The sequence below is a fragment of the Papio anubis genome, chromosome 7, assembly GCF_008728515.1.
Source record: "Papio anubis isolate 15944 chromosome 7, Panubis1.0, whole genome shotgun sequence".
NCBI classification, from domain to species: Eukaryota; Metazoa; Chordata; class Mammalia; order Primates; family Cercopithecidae; genus Papio; species Papio anubis.
In genome coordinates this window covers 67,167,225-67,186,015 of record NC_044982.1, presented here as the reverse complement: position 1 = coordinate 67,186,015, position 18,791 = coordinate 67,167,225, and the positions used below count along the sequence as shown (strand labels likewise).

General features: G+C 36.4%; 1 protein-coding gene across 18 annotated transcripts in view; it reads left to right on the top strand.

The window, feature by feature from the left end:
• The window catches only part of MIA2 (MIA SH3 domain ER export factor 2), a 117,000-nt gene extending 109,520 nt beyond the window's left edge, over nt 1–7,480 (top strand). For 14 of the 18 annotated variants that reach the window (XR_004184940.1, XM_031668151.1, XM_031668148.1 and 11 more), the window contains 4 exons: nt 1,948–2,070; nt 4,196–4,254; nt 5,530–5,764; nt 6,878–7,480. Coding sequence is in view for 17 of the 18 variants with exons in the window: in XM_031668151.1 (XP_031524011.1) it covers nt 1,948–2,070; nt 4,196–4,254; nt 5,530–5,764; nt 6,878–7,044 (584 nt within the window). In the remaining variant the exon portion in view is untranslated. The remainder of the gene's footprint in view (nt 1–1,947; nt 2,071–4,195; nt 4,255–5,529; nt 5,765–6,877) is intronic. The other 4 variants (XM_031668149.1, XM_031668150.1, XM_031668152.1 and 1 more) reach the window with 2 other exon arrangements.
• The last annotated feature ends 11,311 nt before the right edge of the window (nt 7,481–18,791 follow it).

Sequence of the window (18,791 nt, the reverse complement as noted above, 5' to 3'; positions counted from 1 at the left end):
TGGGATTACAGGCGTGAGCCACCATGCCTGGCCTGTTTTTGGTTTTAGTAGATATCTCCCCATCGTCCTCAACAGAAGCTGTGAATGAAGTATATGAGAGTAGCTTATTTCTGCGGTATAATCCTTAGTTTGCAAAACTGCTTCAGAATGCCCTGTGCACTTATTCTCACTCCTTATTCATTTTTTTCTTATATTTTTTTTCCTTCCATTCTTCCTTTCTAATCATGTTTTCTATTATAAGGGTAGAATACTATTATAGAAAACAAAAGTTTGAAAGCAAAAAAGAAAGGGACCTTTCACGTCCTTCTTTTCTGTAGTTCAGTTTAGTCTTTGGTCATGTGCTTTCCACATAGCTGTATCTTATTACGTGTATATGTGTGTGTGTATATGTGCATATGAGGGTGTGTGTATATGTGTGTGTATATGTGTGTATATGTGTATGTGCATTTGACCAGAATACCCTTGATTACTTGTTCATCATTACTTTTCTTTCAGGGCAAGCTTTACTGCCTCTGACTCCATTTCTGATTCCTGCAATCAGAAATAGATAGGCTGCCTCTTATATTATGTATATTTCCTTTTATTAAGACATTAATCACATTGTATTTATGTGTTTCTATCAGAATTAGACTGTAAGGGCAGGGTGTGTATCAAGACCAACATTGTATTGTTTGTGCCTGACACATAGTAGGCCTTGGTAAGATTTAAGGAATGAATTGCTTTTGCCAGTGGAGGGCAACATAGCCATGTAGTTTATAAAGTAGTACATTTGTAACAAAATTTTTTATTTCTGAGATTGCTGGTGTATGGGGATATAATTTAGAAGCAAAATAATGATGTAGTATCTTGAGACCTAGTTAAAAAAGAGTTGGTGTTCAGATTTCCTTATTTCATCCCCTCGTCCACCTCCACCATTTAATTAATCCTATGTTTGAAGTAGAAAGGGAAAACTGAGTTTAGATCTCAGTGGTTGGTACTGACCTTTTCTTTCATTAGGCTAACTCAAACCCGTTGAAACAGCTCCTCCCTAGGATTTTGAAAGGGAGTGTAAATGAGCCTTCAAACTATTTGGATCTTTCTCTCCTCAGTCACATTTCCCGACCGTTGGGAGCTCATTAAATATAATCTCTTCATTGACTCTGGTTGATGCCAGGTGGTTTCTTTGGTTTTGTGTAGGAGAGATGATGTGTCAGTAAGGTCCTCTGTAGTGGTAGAGATAGGGTTTCACCATGTTGGCCAGGCTGGTCTTGAACTCCTGACCTCAAGTGATCCACCCACTTCGGCCTCCCAAAGTACTGGGATTACAGGTGTGAGCCACCATACCCATCTCTTTCCATTTGGTTTGGAATAGATACTAAATTCCAAAATGTCAATATTACTAAAAGTTTGACAGTGATGACCTCTGAATACTCTTTCTGCTTTGATGACAAATTATAACCTATTCTGGTAAATTTCTTGCTGCGCTTACGTTTTTTCTCTTTACTTTTTCCCTATGTTAGTAGTTGTTTCCTGGGTCTTTTTTGATATATGGATGTATTTACTTCCATCTATTCTTAAAATGGAAAGTTAAATGAATTTATATGTAATATATATAAATTATATAAACTATATGTATATAAATATATATTTTTATATACATATAGTTTATCTAAGCTGTATATGTAGCTTATATATAGTTTATATATATAAACTAAATTCTGTTTTCACATGTTCTAATTTACACATAGTAATTGAAACTTTCAAAATTCAAAGTAGCAGATTATGCTTGTGTTTACTGTAAAAGTTATTGCCTATAGTAAAATAGGCAATTCTTCTGAAATTGTCTACTATTGTCAACCAAGAAGATGAATTTAAGTTTTAGAATGCAGGTCAAAAGTCTTAAGTTCAATACATTAAACTTAAGTAAACTTGATTTATATTAAGACATTTAAAAAACTTATTTTCTAGGACAATCATATCCTGATTCAGCCCTTCCTCCACAAAGGCAAGACAGATTTTTTTCTAATTCTGGTAGACTGTCTGGACCAGCAGAACTCAGAAGTTTTAATATGCCTTCTTTGGATAAAATGGGTAAGAAGTACTTTGTGCTTTTCTTCTTTAAAAATGTTGGTGGCACACTAAAGAACTGGAAGTTAGAATAAAGACCAATATAACTGCTATCTCTAGTAGTTCCTAAGGCCAAAATCTCTTTCCTGAAAATGTCCTGGTTTTATGTTTCTTGTTATATTGTACACAGACATGGCATCCAAATATATGTTGGTGGGTTGGTTTGAGCACCATGGAAATAGGTTTACTCCATATACCTATGATGATAAATTTTTCTCTGCTCTATGACTAATTTTCTAATTTTTCTAGTCCACTTACATGTGTCCTGTTTAGTAATCAGGGAAATAAGCCAGGCAAATGTGAATGGATACATAAAAACCCACCAAACAATTTAGATGCATGCTCTGTTGATATTGTGATCAGTTATATTATTTAAACATTTCAAACTTAGATATAACTAACATATACTGAGCAATCTATTTGTCCGGCTCTCTTTTACTTAAACTACCTCATAGCAACCCATTAAAGTTGGGAAATAGATGTATGCAGTATATCAACCAGAAGTATATAACATTAAGAAAATAAATTTTTTTTTTTTAAAGTCAAGATTTAAATGTATTGGTAAAAGGTTTCCTCAGGAAAGGAACTATATTTATATTTTATTAAATATATATATGTATATATTAACATATATATATAATTTAAAAAATAATATTGATTTTCTGAAATAGTAAACTATATAGTATAGCTGGGACTACAGGTGTGCACCACCACACATGGCTAATTTTTTGTAGAGATGAGGTTTTGACATGTTGTTGAGGCTGGTCTTGAACTCCTGGGCTCAAGCAATTCACCTGCCTTGGCCTCCCAAAGTGCTGGGATTACAGGTGTGAGACACCTTGCTCAGCCTAGAAAGTCAGTATTTTATTTTATTTTTTTTATTATTATTTTTGAGACAGAGTCTCTGTTGCCCAGGCTGGAATGCAGTAGCGCCATCTTGGCTCCACTGCAACCTCCACCTCCTGGGTTCAAGCGATTCTCGTGCATCAGCCTCCCAAGTAGCTGGGACTACAGACACCCATCACCATGCCCAGCTAATTTTTTGTATTTTTAGTAGAGATGGGGTTTCACCATGTTGGCTAGGCTGGTCTCGAACTCCTGACCTCAAGTAATCCACCCTCTTTGGCCTTCCAAAATGCTGGGATTATAGGCATGAGCCACTGCGTCTGGCCAAAAATCAGGTTGTAAAAGTAACAAGCAAAGAAAGCAGTCCCAAGGTCCTTACAGAATTATAATTAATTCTTTCTGTTTGGCTTTAGAAATTGTTTTCCCCCCATTAAATCAGGTTGAATGGAATGAAAGTAATGGGTGATTAAACATCCATTTCTACACTATTTAAAAATTTTTACATTTGCCCATTTTTTAATACTGGTTGACCAGTACCTAATATGGCATAATAATATTTAAGTGCTACCGTGTGTAGTTGAATGTTGTCAAGCACAAGTGAAAAATGACTAGTAAAGACAAGGACATTTATAACTGGCTGAAGTCATGGACTTTGGAGTCTAGTTAATTGGGGAAGGAAGTGAGGGAGGAAACTCAGTGGTCAGAAGCATCAGTGACTTCTAAGGACAGATGTAGTGAGAATAAATGAGAAAGCTACAAGAGGAGAGGTAGTTATGGTCAGAGAGGATTGCATTTCTTGATGATAACAAAGTTCAGGAACATTTATTTAGGAACAGTAGCTAAATTCCAGTGGCTAGTCTCTCTTACTTATTGCAGGAATAAGGACAGAAGGAAGAAGGGGAGGAAGGAGAAGAGGATAAGAGGGAAAAATAAAAGGAGGGAGGGGGAAAAGAAGGAAGGAGGGAGATGCTTCCTCCCAGATGTCGTCTTAGTATGCTGCTCCAGCAGGATTGCTTAGGAACTAGCCAGAGAAATCACTGCCACATGCCATCATGGAACTCTGAGTCTGCCAGAATTTCTAGGGACCTCAATCTGTTCTTATGGCCGCAATATACAATATTGGTGTCCAAATGGTTTATGTGCCAACCAGGGGAGTGGGAAAATACCAATTTTGTGATCTGGAAATATTCTAGGAATAAAGTGGTAAATCATGTACTTTTCATGGTTTAACTTTTATGTCTAGATGGGTCAATGCCTTCAGAAATGGAATCCAGTAGAAATGATACCAAAGATGATCTTGGTGTAAGTATTGAAAGAGTGGAATTGTATCCATGTATTCAATAGCCTTCTTTTTTTTTTTGAAATGGAGTTTCACTCTTGTAGCCCAGGCTGGAGTGCAGTGACGCTATCTCGGCTCACTGTAAGCCGGGTTCAAGCAATTCTCCTGCCTCAGCCTCCTGAGTAGCTGGGACTACAGGCACGTGCGACCACACCCAACTAATTTTTGTATATTTAGTAGAGACAGAGTGTCACCAGGCTGGTCTTGAACTCCTGACCTCAGATGATCTGCCCGCCTCGGCCTCCCAAAGTGCTGGGATTACAGGCGTGAGCTACTGTGCCTGGCCCTGAGCCACCGCGCCTGGCCTGAGCCTTCCAATCTCATGGTTTACTAGAATAGAAATAACAGCTAATAGTCTGGCTTTTTTTTTTTTTTTTTTTTGAGACGGAGTCTCGCTCTGCTGCCCAGGCTGGAGTGCAGTGGCCGGATCTCAGCTCACTGCAAGCTCCGCCTCCTGGGTTCACGCCATTCTCCTGCCTCAGCCTCCCGAGTAGTTGGGACTACAGGCGCCCGCCACCGCGCCCAGCTAGTTTTTTGTATTTTTTTAGTAGAGACGGGGTTTCACCGTGTTAGCCAGGATGGTCTCGATCTCCTGACCTCGTGATCCACCCGTCTCGGCCTCCCAAAGTGCTGGGATTACAGGCTTGAGCCACCGCGCCCGGCCTAGTCTGGCTTTTGATATAAAGCTGATTTTTTCTTTTTGATTAATATACTTTCTACTTAGCATTAAAGCTGTTTCTTTTGTAGATGGTAACCTGTGGTGATAAAATACAATTTGCAGACTAGGAGTTTGAGTTATTTTAGTAGTTAAACAAGATTTTAGTTCCCCTCGCCCTTGGATTTTTATTTGAATATTTTAAAATATATATTTTTTATTAAGATAATGATTTTTTGGAAAATATAAACATAGACATCTTGCTTTTTCTTTTTTTCCAGTATATATTTGATAAAATAATATATATTTTGGTGCTCTTGGGTTATATTTCTGTTTTATCTTTAGACAGACTATTACTTTGTTGGTTAAAGCTGTTTTCTGTTGACTTAATAAAATATTTGTGATAACTAAAATGTGATAGCTAATAGATTAATGTGGAAAGCTGTTTGAATCTTTCTCTAGAGCTTTCTAAGACTATCATGGAATGCTTTCTGTCTGGATGGTTTCTTTTAAGCCTGAGATTTTAAGGAAAACAATTGCAAACTTGCTGTTTTAGTGACTGCTATATGTCAATTTGTTGTAGAATTTAAATGTGCCTGATTCATCTCTCCCTGCTGAAAATGAAGCAACTGGACCTGGCTTTGTTCCTCCACCTCTTGCTCCAATCAGAGGTCCATTGTTTCCAGTGGATACAAGGGGCCCATTCTTGAGAAGAGGACCTCCTTTCCCTGCACCTCCTCCAGGAGCCATGTTTGGAACTTCTCGAGATTATTTTCCACCAAGGGATTTCCCAGGTCCACCACATGCTCCATTTCCAAGTATGCTTTTTTAAACTTTTTTTTAAAGCTCAATATGTGTTTTATTAATCAGAGATTTAATTTTACTATCTGTTAATGTAGTAACACAGTGGAGGAAACATTTTTCTAGCATTCTGTGAGTGTACCATTACTTTTCCGAATTGGGAAGGCAGCCAGCCATAAGTGGACTATAATGAGGTTTCACCTTGATTCATCTTAATAATATGGAATTATTTCTGTATTTTGGTAGTCAAGAAAATAATTGACTTTTTGCAGGTCTTATGATAAATATCAAATCATCTGTACCTTATCTGGTAGCAACTGGTCATTTTGGCACTTAGTGAAAATAATTAAAACTTATATTCTAGCATTACAATTACTGGCTATTTTTTAGTCCTTTTCATAAGTAGTTCTGATGTAGTCCTACTTATTTAAAATTTAAAATGTATTTAATATGTTTGACCTAATTTTTGGATTTATTGAATTCTTTTAAAGCTTCACATAAGAAAAAGGGAGTAATACATTGCTTTTATATTCATACTTTGCTGTTTTGAACTATAAGGTTCTGCAGAATAAATAAGTGGTTACCAAATACTAGGCTTTTCCTATGAATGTCTCATATAGTCATTCCTTTCCTTATTTCTCCTCTCTTTTTAAAGTTAAAGGTGAATTAAAATGAATTTTGTTTGGGGGAATTTTAAGGTGGCCTTTGATATTACTGGAAATGTTTCAGTATAATATCAAATCAGAGTCGGGAATCACTGATATGAATTTTAAGTTTGGTGAAAATATTACATGAAAATGTTTTTTGAGAAGGACTTTGATAATGAAAGATAAAAATGTTATTTTTACAGTAAGTTTTATATATTTTGAAATAATTCCTCTTTTTTTAAAAACAGGTGTTAAGATAGGACAAAAATTACATAAAAGATTAATGATATTTCCTTTAATCTTCTGTATTGGAAGAGGTACATTTTTCTCAATGTAAAAAGTAATTTGTTAGATGAAGTAATTATCTGGTGTCAATTTTCAAAGAAAAGAATAGGTAATGGAAGTTATAAACTTAATGATTTATTAGGGCACAGTACAGGTTCTTAAAGTTAAAAAATGTCTTTTACCAATCTCTTTGAACAGTGAGAAATGTCTATCCACCGAGGGGTTTTCCTCCTTACCTTCCCCCAAGACCTGGATTTTTCCCCCCACCCCCACATTCTGAAGGTAGAAGTGAGTTCCCTTCAGGGTTGATTCCGCCTTCAAATGAGCCTGCTACTGAACATCCAGAACCACAGCAAGAAACCTGACAATATTTTTGCTCTCTTCAAAAGTAATTTTGACTGATCTCATTTCCAGTTTAAGTAACTGCTGTTACTTAAGTGATTACACTTTTGCTCAAATTGAAGCTTAATGGAATTACAGTTCTCAGGATAGTATTTTGTAAATAAAGATGATTTAAATATGAATCTTATGAGTAAATTATTTCCATTTTATTTTATTCTAGGTGGTATAACTATTTTAATTTGATTGATCCACTATTACATAAACAATAGTGGGAGTTTTATATATGTAATCTTGCAGGTGGGGAGGCTTTAAATTCTAAAGGCTATGTCTTTATGCCAAGAACTGTATTTACTGTGGTTGTAGACAAATGTGAAAGTAACTTTATGCTTAAATAAATTTTAGTTGATTTAAAGATTTGTTTGGCATTGATAATAATAAAATCAGCTAGTTTTTCTATAAGTTTGACTCTATTAATTAACTTTTTTCCTTTTACCAATAACTTTGAGGTGCAAAACTCAAACTTATATGGGTCTTTCATGTTCAGTTATGTTATGACAAATGTGCCCTCTTTCTTGTAAATAGACATGAGTGGCCCAAAGCAACAAATTAATACACTCTTAAAAGTCAAAATTGATTATATTTTAAAGAAAACTGGATATTATCTAATGATCAGTTGTAGACTTTTGATCTTCTTATTCACTGAATTTCTTGCCCAGTTTCTTTATTGCTTTCCCTGCCCCCCCACCCCGCTCTTCTTTTGTAATGTATTTACTATTTTCTGTGGGGAATATTGAGATTTACTACAGGATAACTGTAGTGAGTGATGTGTCATCATTTTGCGCTTTGGACTCAATATCTTTAGTGTTTCCCTAAATCAGGTTTGTAGGTCATTTTAGGCTTCTTGCACATTAATATGATTATGGAGGAAAGGCAGTGAAGCATAGCTAATAAACATCACAATACTTATGTTGACCAGTTGGTTGTTATAGTATTAGACTTTTTTTTCAGTGCCAAAAGCTAGAAGATTAAATATTCTTGAATAAAAGCAGTGATACATTTGTAATTGGAACACTTCCCACCAGCATTTCCCCAGGTGTTCTTTGGAACACTGATCTTGTGAAGTATTTTTGCTCCCTTTCTGTTCTAACCCTTACCTCAAAAAAAAAAAAAAAAAAAGAAAAAAGGCTAAAAAGAAATACTGGAAGTGAAATGAATGCTTGATTAAAATACTAAGTAAAATGAGGACTGTGGAAATGTCATTACATTTCGTGCTTACCGTGGTCTGAATGTGTTCCCCAAAATTCTTATGTTGAAATACTAACCCCCAAGGTGATGTGTTAGAAAGTAGCCTTTTGGGAGGTGATTAAGTCATGGGGGTGGAACCTTCATGAATGGGATTTGTGCCCTTATAAAAGAGGCTCAAGGGAGCTTGTTCACCCCTTCAACCATGTAGGAGTATGCAGCAAGAAGGTTCCATCTCTGAGGCAGGGAGCTAGAAACCTCACCAGAATCCAAATCTGAGAATGCCTGATCTTGGATTCTCACCCTCCAGAGTTGTGAGAAATAAATTTCTTTTGTTTAAAAGCTGCCCAGTTTACAGTGTTTTGTAATAGCAGCCTAAGTGGACTAACACAGTGATTAAAAGATTTCAGAGGAAACAAAAGATTTTTAAAAGTATTAATTTTTAATTATTTATTATTATTTTTTAGAGAACAAAGTCTCACTATATTGCCTAGGTAGGTCTCAAGCTCCTGGGGCTCAAGCTATCCTGCTGCCCCTGCCTCCCTAAGTGCTGGGATTCCAGGTGTGAGCCACCATGCCCAACCACTTTTCAAATTAATTAATTAATTAATTAGAGACAGAGTCTTGCTCCATTGCCCAGGCTGGAGTACAAGTGGCACTATTATAGCTCACTGCAGCCTCTATCTCCTGGGCTCAAGGAATCCTCCTACCTCAGCCTCCCAACATGCTGGGATTATAGGCATAAGCAACCACACCTGACTAAAGACTGTTTTTTAAGTTGGAAAGTGAAAGAAGTAGGACAGAAGTTACACAGAATATTCCAATTAAATTAATTTTTTAATAAAATAATATTTGAGGATAAAGAGTAAGTTTTCTCCATTTATTCCTTATTCCCAGCTATATTTTCTGGATAGTTTGTTTTTAGACAATTTAAAATTGTTTAAAATGTAAAACAAATTCTTTTTCCTTTATTCTGGTGATTCTAGAATTTTAGGAGATATGCTTATACCTCTAATTCCTGATTTATCAACTTAACTTACTAAATATATTAATTTGTGAACTGATTTCTTGAGATGAATATTTAGATTCAACACACTTGTACTGTTTTTGTTTCCATTTTTCTTTCCTCATGTTTGATATTTATCAAAATTAAAGTTTTTGTTACCGTTGTAATTTTAATATATTTAAACCTCTGTTAGCACCCCTTCTTTTATTCCATCTTCCTTCTCCCCTACCCTGGCTAATATCCTCATTTCTATTAGCTGTATATTTATATTTTCAAATTTTCTAATAATTATGTTATGCCTACAAGTATAATCTATCTTCAGTACTTGGTTCATAGTTGATCTAAGATTTCAAAAGCAATGAGTAGCATTTACATTGCTATAATTATTTAAATACTGTTCACCATTTGGCCTAATAATGTACTCAGTTTTTATATATATATATATATATTTATTTTATTTTATTTTATTTTTTTACACAGAATCTTGCTCTGTCGCTCAGGCTGGAGTGCAGTGGCGCGATCTTGGCTCACTGCAACCTCTGCCTCCCGGGTTGATGCCGTTTTCTTGCCTTAGCCTCCCGAGTAGCTGGGACTACAGGCGCCCGCCACTATGCCCAGCTAAATTTTTTTGTATTTTTATTAGAGACGGGGTTTCACCGTGTTAGCCAGGATGGTCTCGATCTCCTGACCTCATGATCCGCCCGCCTCAGCCTCCCAAAGTGCTGGGATTACAGGCGTGAGCCACTGCGCCTGGCCAGTTTATATTTCTTTCTCAGTAAATCCAGTGTTATAATTCCTGAGTCACTCAGAAGTGAATGTTCTTAAACATCAAAGCCAAATGACCGATTTTTTTCTTACCTTTTATTCTTCCCTCATTTGGCAGTAATAGGCTAATGATACATTGTAGTTTGCTTTATACTTAGGCCAGGTATACAATTTCCCCTTCTTACTGTTCTGATGAATTTTCTTCTCCTTTTCTGTCTCCTCATATTTACCTTTGTTATATCCTGATTTAAAAAAAATTCAATATTGTTTTTGACTTTTTTTTTTTTTTTTTTGGTTGAATACTTTCATCATGGAGGCCTGCTGTAAACCATACTGGTTGCTCTCTTGGGCTGTGAACAGAGCCTGCCTTTTTACTGATTTCTTGGGATTGCTTCTCTGTTCCATGTGAATCATCTACCTTGGTGTTTTTATTTCTTTATTTTATTTTATTTATTTTGTCTTTGGTTTTGTTGGAATTTACTCTCAAGTAAAATCCTAAGAAAGAATTTATGCAATATAAAATGTGAATCCTTTGATGTCTGAAAATCTCAATTCCCCTTCATCCTTTTATTGATGTTAGTTTATCAGGGTATGAAATTGTAGGTCAGAATTTGGAGTATAGTCACCCCTTTGGTATCTTGGGGGGATTGGTTCCAGGACCCCCACAGATACCAAAATCCATGGATGCTCAGGTCTCTTATATAAAATGGCTTAGTATTTGCCTATAACTGCACTTCTTCCCATATATTTTAAATCATGTCTAGTTTACTTATTAATGCTATATACATAGTTATTCTACTCTATTTTTAAATTACATTTTTAAGGTTATTTAAATTGACTAGAAGTGTGTATGTTGTATACAGAATGATATTTTGAAGTATATATGCTTGTAGAATGGCTAAGTTGAGCTAGTTAACATATATATTACCTTGGATGCTTATTTTTTATATTGAGAATATTTCAAATTTAAACTTTTAGTGGTTTTTCAAGTATTAAGATATTGTTATTAGGGTCTTCAAATTGTGCAATAGATCTCTTGAACTTATTCCTACTGCCTGACTGAAATTTTGTATCCTTTGACCTGTATCTCCCCAGTCCCCCTTCACCCCACCCCTATCTTCTTCCACTGTTTCTTTTTCTTTTATTGGCACACAATATTTTACATATTAATGAGGTATATGTGAGTGTTACTTGCATAGACTGTGTAATGATCAAGTCAGGGTATTTGGGAGTATCCATCATCTTGAATATTTGTCATTTCTGTACGTATGGTATCATTTCAAGTCCTCTTTTGTAATTACTTTGAAATATATAAAATACTGTTACTAAGTATCATCACTATCAAAATTACCAAAGATAGGAATTTATTTCATCTAACTGTATGTTTGTACCCATAACCAACTTCTCTTCGTGTTCCCCTCACACCCATCAACCCTTTCCAGTCTGATATCTATCATTTTGTTCTCTGTGTACATGGGATTAAGTTTTTTAGCTCCCACATATGAGTGAGAACATGTGGTATTTATCTTTCTGTACCAGGCTTATTTCACTTAATTTAATGAACTTCAGTTCCATTCGTGTTGCTGTAAATGTTGTGATTTCATTTTTTATGACTGAATAGTATTCCATTGTGTATATATACCACATTTTCTTAATTTGTGTGTCCGTTGATAGACACTTAGGTTGATGATGTATCTTTGCTATTGTCAATAGTGCTGTGATAAATACACAAGTGCAGACATTCCTTTGATATACTGATTTCTTTTCCTTTTTATAAAGACCCAGTTAGTGGCATTGCTGGATCATACAGTAGTTCTATTTTTAGTCATCTGAGAAATCTCCATAGTCTTTGCCATAGTGGTTATACTAATTTACATTCCTACCAACAGTGTATAAAAGTTCCTTTTTCTTCAGATCCTCTGCAGCGTGTTTTTTTTTGGTCTTATTAATAGCCATTTTGGCAGGGCGTGGTGGCTCATGCCTATAATCCCAGCACTTTGGGAGGCTAAGGATGAGCTCAGGAGTTGGAGACCAGCATGGCCAACATGATGAAACCCTGTCTCTACTAAAAATACAGAAATTATCCGGGCATGGTGGTGCATGCCTGTAGTCCTAGCTGCTTGGGAGGCTGAGGGGTAAGAATCACTTGAACCTGCGAGGCAGAGGTTGCAGTGAGCCAAGACTGTGCCACTGCACTCCAGCCTGGGCAATAGAGCTGTCTCCAAAAGAAAGCCATTCTAACGGTGGTAAGATGATATCTCACTGTGGTTTTGATTACATTTCCCTGATGATTCGTGAGGTTGAACATTTTTTCATATACCTGTTGGCCATTTGTATATCTTTCAGAATGTGAATTCATGTCCTTTGCCCATGTTTTAATTTTTTTTTTTTCTTTTTTTGGTTGTTGTGTTTTCTTTTTGAACCATTGAGTGCCTTGTGTATTCTTGTGTGTTCTTTATATTAGTCCTTTGTTGAATGAATAGTTTGCGTATATTTTCTCCTATTCAACCAGTTGTCTCTTAATTGTTGTTTCTTTCTGCCCTTCTGCTGTGCAAAAGCCCGTTAGTTTAATATAGTCCCATCTGTCCATTTTTGTTTTCGTTATCTGTGCTTTTGAAGTCTTAACCATAAAATCTTTGCCTAGACCAATGTCCTATAGTGTTCCCCTTATATTTTCTTCTAGTAGTTTTATAGTTTTAGGCCTTATGTTTAGGTATTTAATCCATCTTGAGTTTAATACATATGGTGAGAGATAAGGGTCTAGTTTCATTCTTCTGCCTACGGATATCCAGTTTTCCCAACTCGATTTATTGAGAGTGTTCTTTCCTCCAATGTATGTTCTTGGAAACTCGTTGAAAATCAGTTGGCTGTAAATACATGGATTTATTTTGGGGTTCTCTATTTTATTTGTCTGTGTGTCTATTTTTATACCAATATTATGCTGTTTTGGTTACTACAGCCTTGTAATATATTTTGAAGTCAGATAATGTGATGCCCCCACCTTTATTCTTCTTGTTCAGGATTGCTTTGGTGAGTTCTGGCTCTTTATTGGTTTCATATGAATTTTAGGATTGTTCTTCTATTTCTGTGAAAAATTATGTTGGTATTTTGATAGCCATTGCATCGAATTTATAGATTGCTTTAGGTAGTATGGACATTTTAACAATATTAATAATTCCAATCCCATGATGGTGGGATGGGATCTTTCTGTTTATAGCCTCTTTAACTTCTTTTATCAGTGTTTTGTAGTTTTCCCTGTGAAGGCCTTTCACCTCCTTGTTTAAATTTATTCTTTGGTGTTTTACTTTTTTCTTTGTGGCTATTGTAAATGGGATTTCCTTCTTGATATCTTTTTCAGCTATTTCATTCATTGGTGTTTACAAACTACTGATTTTTGTATGTTGATTTTGTATCTTGCAACTTTGCTAAATTTGTTTTTGAGATCTTAAGAGTTTGTGTGTGTGTGTGTGTGTGTGTGTGTGTGTGTGTGTGGAGTCTTTGGGTTTTTCTAAACATAAGATTATTTCATCTGCAGAGAGGGATAATTTGACCTCCCTGTTTCCAGTTTAGGTGTCTTTCTCTTGCCTGATTGCTCTGACTAGGACTTTTAGGACTATATGTGTGTGTGTTTTTTTTTTTTCTGAGACAGAGGTTTGCTCTTGTCGCCCAAGCTGGAGTGCAATGACAACATCTTGACTCACTGCAACCTCCGCCTCCTGGGTTCAAGCGATTCTCCTGTCTCAGCCTCGTGAGTAGCTGGGATTACAGATGTTCACCATCACGCCCAGCAAATTTTTTGTATTTTTAGTGGAAATGGGGTTTCACTATATTAGGCTGGTCTCGAACTCCTGACCTCAGGTGATCCTCCTGCCTTGGCCTCGTAAAGTGCTGGGATTACAGGCTTGAGCCACTGCACCCGGCCTTTTACTACTGTATTTGATAGGAATCATAAAAGTGTCTTATTCCAGTTCTTAGAGGGAAGGTTTTCAGTTTCATTTTGGTATGATGTTAGCTGTGGGTCTGTCAGAAATGGTCTTTATGATGTTGAAGAATATTCTTTCTATATTTAGTTTTTTGAGTGTTTTTTATCATAAAGGGATGTTTAATTTTATCTGCATCTATTGAGGTGATCTGTTTTTTGTCCTTCATTCTGTTCATATGATGTATCACATTTATTGATTTGCATATGTTGAACCATCCTTTTATCTGTGGGATAAAACCCACTTGAATATAGTCTATTACTTTTTGATGTGATTTTTGATTCGGTTTGCTAGTATTAGTATTTGTTGAGGATTTTTATGTCCATATTCATCAGAGATATTGGCCTATAGTTTTATTTTTTTGTTGTGTTTTTGTCTGGTTTTGGTATCAGAATAATGCTGACCTTATAGAAGGAAGTTAGGGAGAATTTCCGTCTCTTCAGTTCTTTTGGGAATAGTTAGAGGAGAATTGGTGTTAATTCTTTATCAGTTTGCTAGAATTTGGCAGTAAAGCTGTCTCATTCTGGGCTTTTCTCTGTTTGGAGACTTTTTATTACTGATTTAATTTTGGTACTTGCTATTGGTCTGTCCAGGTTTTTGCTTTCTTTCTTATTCAACCTTGGTAGATTGTATTTGTCTAGGAATTTATCCATTTCCTCTAGTTTTCTCAGTTGGTCAGCGTATTGTTCATAATAGCCTCTGACGATCTTTTATGTTTCTGTCCTATCAGTTGTAATTTCTCCTTTTTCATTTCTGATTTCTTTATTTGGGTCTTCTTTTTTTTCTTGGTTAGTCTAGCTAGCAGTTTATCAATTTTATCTTTTCAAATATCCAACTTTTTGTTTCGCTAAACTTTGTAATGTTTTTCTAGTCTCTATTTTGTTTAGTTCTGCTCTGATCTTTATTATTTATTTCCTTCTAATTTTGAGTTTGATTTGTTCTTGCTTTTCTGTTTCCTTGAGGTGCGTTGTTAGATTATTTGAAATTTTTCTACTTCTTTTATGTAGATGTCTTTTGCTATAAAATTCCCTCTCAGCACTGCTTTTGTTGTATTACATGGGGTTTGATGTGTTGTGTTTCTGTTTTCACTTGTTTTAAGAAACTTTTTTATTTCCTTCTTAATTTCTACGTTGACCCAGTGGTCTGTCATTCAGGAACATGTCATTTAATTTCCATGTATTTGTATAGTTTCCAAAGTTCCTTTTCAAAGTTTCCATGTATTTGTATAGTTTCCAATCAAAGTATTATTGATTTCTAGTTTTATCCCATTGTGTTCTGATAAGATATTTGGTTCAAATATTTTAAATTTGTGGCCTAACATATGGTATAACCTGGAGAATATTCTATGCCAGTGAGAAGAATGTGTATTCTACAACTGCTGGATAAGATTTTCTGTAAATAGTCTGTTAGGTCTATTTGGTCTAAGGTACAGTTTACGTCTAATGTTTGTGGCCAGGTGCTGTGGCTCACACCTGTAATCCCAGCACTTTGGGAGGACAAGGTGGGAGGTTTTCTTGAGACCAGGAGTTGGAGACCAGCCTGGCCAACATGGCAAAATCCTGTCTCTACAAAAAATACAAAAATTAGCTGGGCGTGGTGGAATGTGTCTGTAGTTCCAGCTACTCATAGGCTGAGGCATGAGAATTACTTGAGCCTGGGAGGTGGAGGTTGCAGTGAGCTGAGATTGTGCCTTTGTTCTTCAGCCTAGGTGACATAGCGAGACCCTGTCTCAAAAAAAAAAAAAAAAAAAAAAAAAAAAAAAAAAAATTGATGTTTCTTTGTTAATTTTCTTTCTGGATGATCTGTCTGATGCTGGGAGAGCAATGTTTTGTTTAAGTCTGTAACTATTATTGCATTGGAGTCTGTCTCTCCCTTTGGATCTAATAATTATTTGCTTCAGGTATTTCTTCTAGGTGCTTCATTGTTGGGTGCATATGTATTTAGATTTGTTATAATCTCTTGCTGGATTGATTCCTTTATTGTTTTGTGATGTTATTCTTTGCCTCTGTATACTGTTATTTGACTTAAAGTCTGTTTTATCTCATGTAAATACTCTTGCTTGCTTTTGGTTTCTCTTCACATGGAGTATCTTTTTCCAGCTTAAAGAGCTGAAAAGTAAAGCTTTCAGTCTATGTGTCTTTACAGGTGATATGATTTTCTTGTAGACAGTATATAGTTGGGTTCTGGTTTTTAACTCATTCAGCCATTTCTGCTATACCTTTTAAGCAGAAAGTTTAATCTCTCTGTGTTCTAGGTCATTGTTCATATGTGGTAAACTTATTTTTGGCATTTAAAAAATTGTCTTCTGGGGCCGGGTGCGGTGGCTCATGCCTGTAATCCCAACACTTTGGGAGTCTGAGGAGGGTGGATAACAAGGTGAAGAGATCGAGACCATCCTGGCCAACATGGTGAAACCCCATCTCTACTAAAAATACAAAAATTAACTGGGTTTGGTGGCTCACGCCTGTAGTCCCAGCTACTTGGGAGACTGAGGCAGGAGAATCGCTTGAACTCGGGAGGCAGAGGTTGCAGTGAGCCAACATCATCGCGCTGCTGCACTCCAGCCTGGGGAGAGAGTGAGACTCTCAAAAAAAAAATGTTTTCTGGTTATTTTGTATATCTCATGTTTCTTTCTCTCTTGTTTATTGTAGTTTGTTGGTTTTTTTTTTTTTTTTTTGTAGTGGTAACATTTGAATCCTTTTTGTTCCTTATTTGTATTTGCTTTACCAGTAAGTTTTATACTTTTGTGTTTTCATGCTGATAGGTATTGTCCTTTACCTTCCATGTATAGGACTCCTTTAAGCATTTCTTGTAGGTCTGTTCTAGTGGTGATGAATTTTCTCAGTTAGTCTTTCCCTTAATTTACGAAGGAATACTTTACTGTGTATAGTATTCTTGGCTGATAGTTTTTTTTTTTTTGAGCACTGCAAATATATCACCTCATTGTCTCCTGGGCTATAAAGTTTCTGCTGAGAAATCTGTGGTTATTTGGATGGGGATTCCCTTTTATGTTACTAGATTTATTTTTTCTTGTTGTTCTTGGAATCCTCTCTTTGTTTTTAACTTTAAACATTTGACTGTAATGTGCTGTGGAGAACACCTTTTTGGGTTTTACATATTTGGAATCTCTGAATTTACTGTATCTGGATGTTTAAGTGTCTTGTTTTATGTGAGAACGTTTCAGCCCTTATTTTATTAAATAGGTTTTAGGTTTTCTTTTTCTTTTTTTTTAAATAATTTTTTTTTTTTGAAATGGAGTCTCATTGTGTTGCACAGGCTGGAGTGCAGTGGCATGATCTTAGTTCACTGCAACTTCCACCTCCCAGGTTCAAGCAATTCTCCTGCCTCAGCCCCCCAAGTAGCTGGGATTACAGGCATGTGCCACCATGCCTGGCTAATTTTTGTATCTTTAGTAGAGATGGGATTTCACCAGTTGCCCAGGTTGGTCTTGAACTTCTGACCTCAAGTAATCTGCCTGCCTCAGCCTCCCAAAGTGGTACAGGTGTGAGCCACTGCACCTGGCCATTAAATAGGTTTTCGGTGCCTTTAACCTTCTCTTCATTTTTCTGGAACACCCAGAATTCAAATATTTGGTTACAGTATGGCGCTCTGTATGTCACATAGGCTTTGTTCATTCTTACTGTTTTTTCTTTTTTTTGCATGTGTGTGTTACTGAGTTATTTCAAAAGGCCTGGGTTTAGATTCTGAAATTCGTTCCTCTGGTTAATCTAGTCTATTGTTGAAGCTTTCAAATGTATTTGTCATTTCATGTATTGAATTCTTTTATTTTAGGATATCTGGGTTTTTAAAAATACCTATCTATCTGGTAATTTCTCATTTACATCCTGAATTGCTTTTCTGATTTCTTAGTATTGTTCATCTGTGTTCTCTTACATCTCACTAAGCTTTAATAACATTATTTTGAATTACTCCAGCATCTTATAAATTTCATTTTTATTGGAATATAATGCTGGAGAATTATTTTGTTTCTCTGGCTGTGTCACATTTCCTCTCTTTTTTTATGTTTCTTGTCTCCTTTATATTGATATTTGCATGTCTGGTGTAACAGTCACTTGTTTTAATTTTTTGTATTGGCTTTTGCAGGGCCAGACCTTTTCCTAAAAGTGTGCCTATGTTGTTGGTTGGGTAGGGTGCTTTAGCTTTGATTCTGGGTGCATGCAGTAGTGTAGTCTCTATGCAGTTTCTTAGACTTGAAGCAGCTTCAGTGATGTTTGTCATTTCATCATTTGCTTAGGCTGTAGCTATTAGTGGAGGCTGTGGTGAGGTTTTGCTGGATATAGGGATGCCAGGTGGGCCAGGCTGTCTTCAGGGCCCAGTAGTGGGAACAGTGAGCTGAGTGTGCCTGTCCTTGGGCCTCTGGGTGGCCATACACAGATACAGGTATTAACAGGTCCCAAGTAGCCTGTTCTTGGGCTTCCGGGTAGCTTTCTTGGGTGCTGGTAGTTGCATTGGTGGGCCAGGGGGGTGGGTTGTTGGACCCCTGGGCAGCGTGTGTATCATGGGCAATGTCTGTAGTGGTGGTAAGACAACTTTTGAGTTTCCAGATGGCACACACTTGTGTTGGAAATGGCTGTGTTGGGCTGGGTGGGCCAGCCCCCAGGCCCTCGGGGCACATGCCAGTAGGTACCAGCTGTGATGTTAGTGGCAGGCTAAGTGAGCCCATCTTTAGGCCCCTAGGAGTAGTGCACAGATGCCAGCAGTGGTGGATGGGTTGGGGTGATCCCCACACCGCTGGATGGTGTGTTTGGAAATAGCC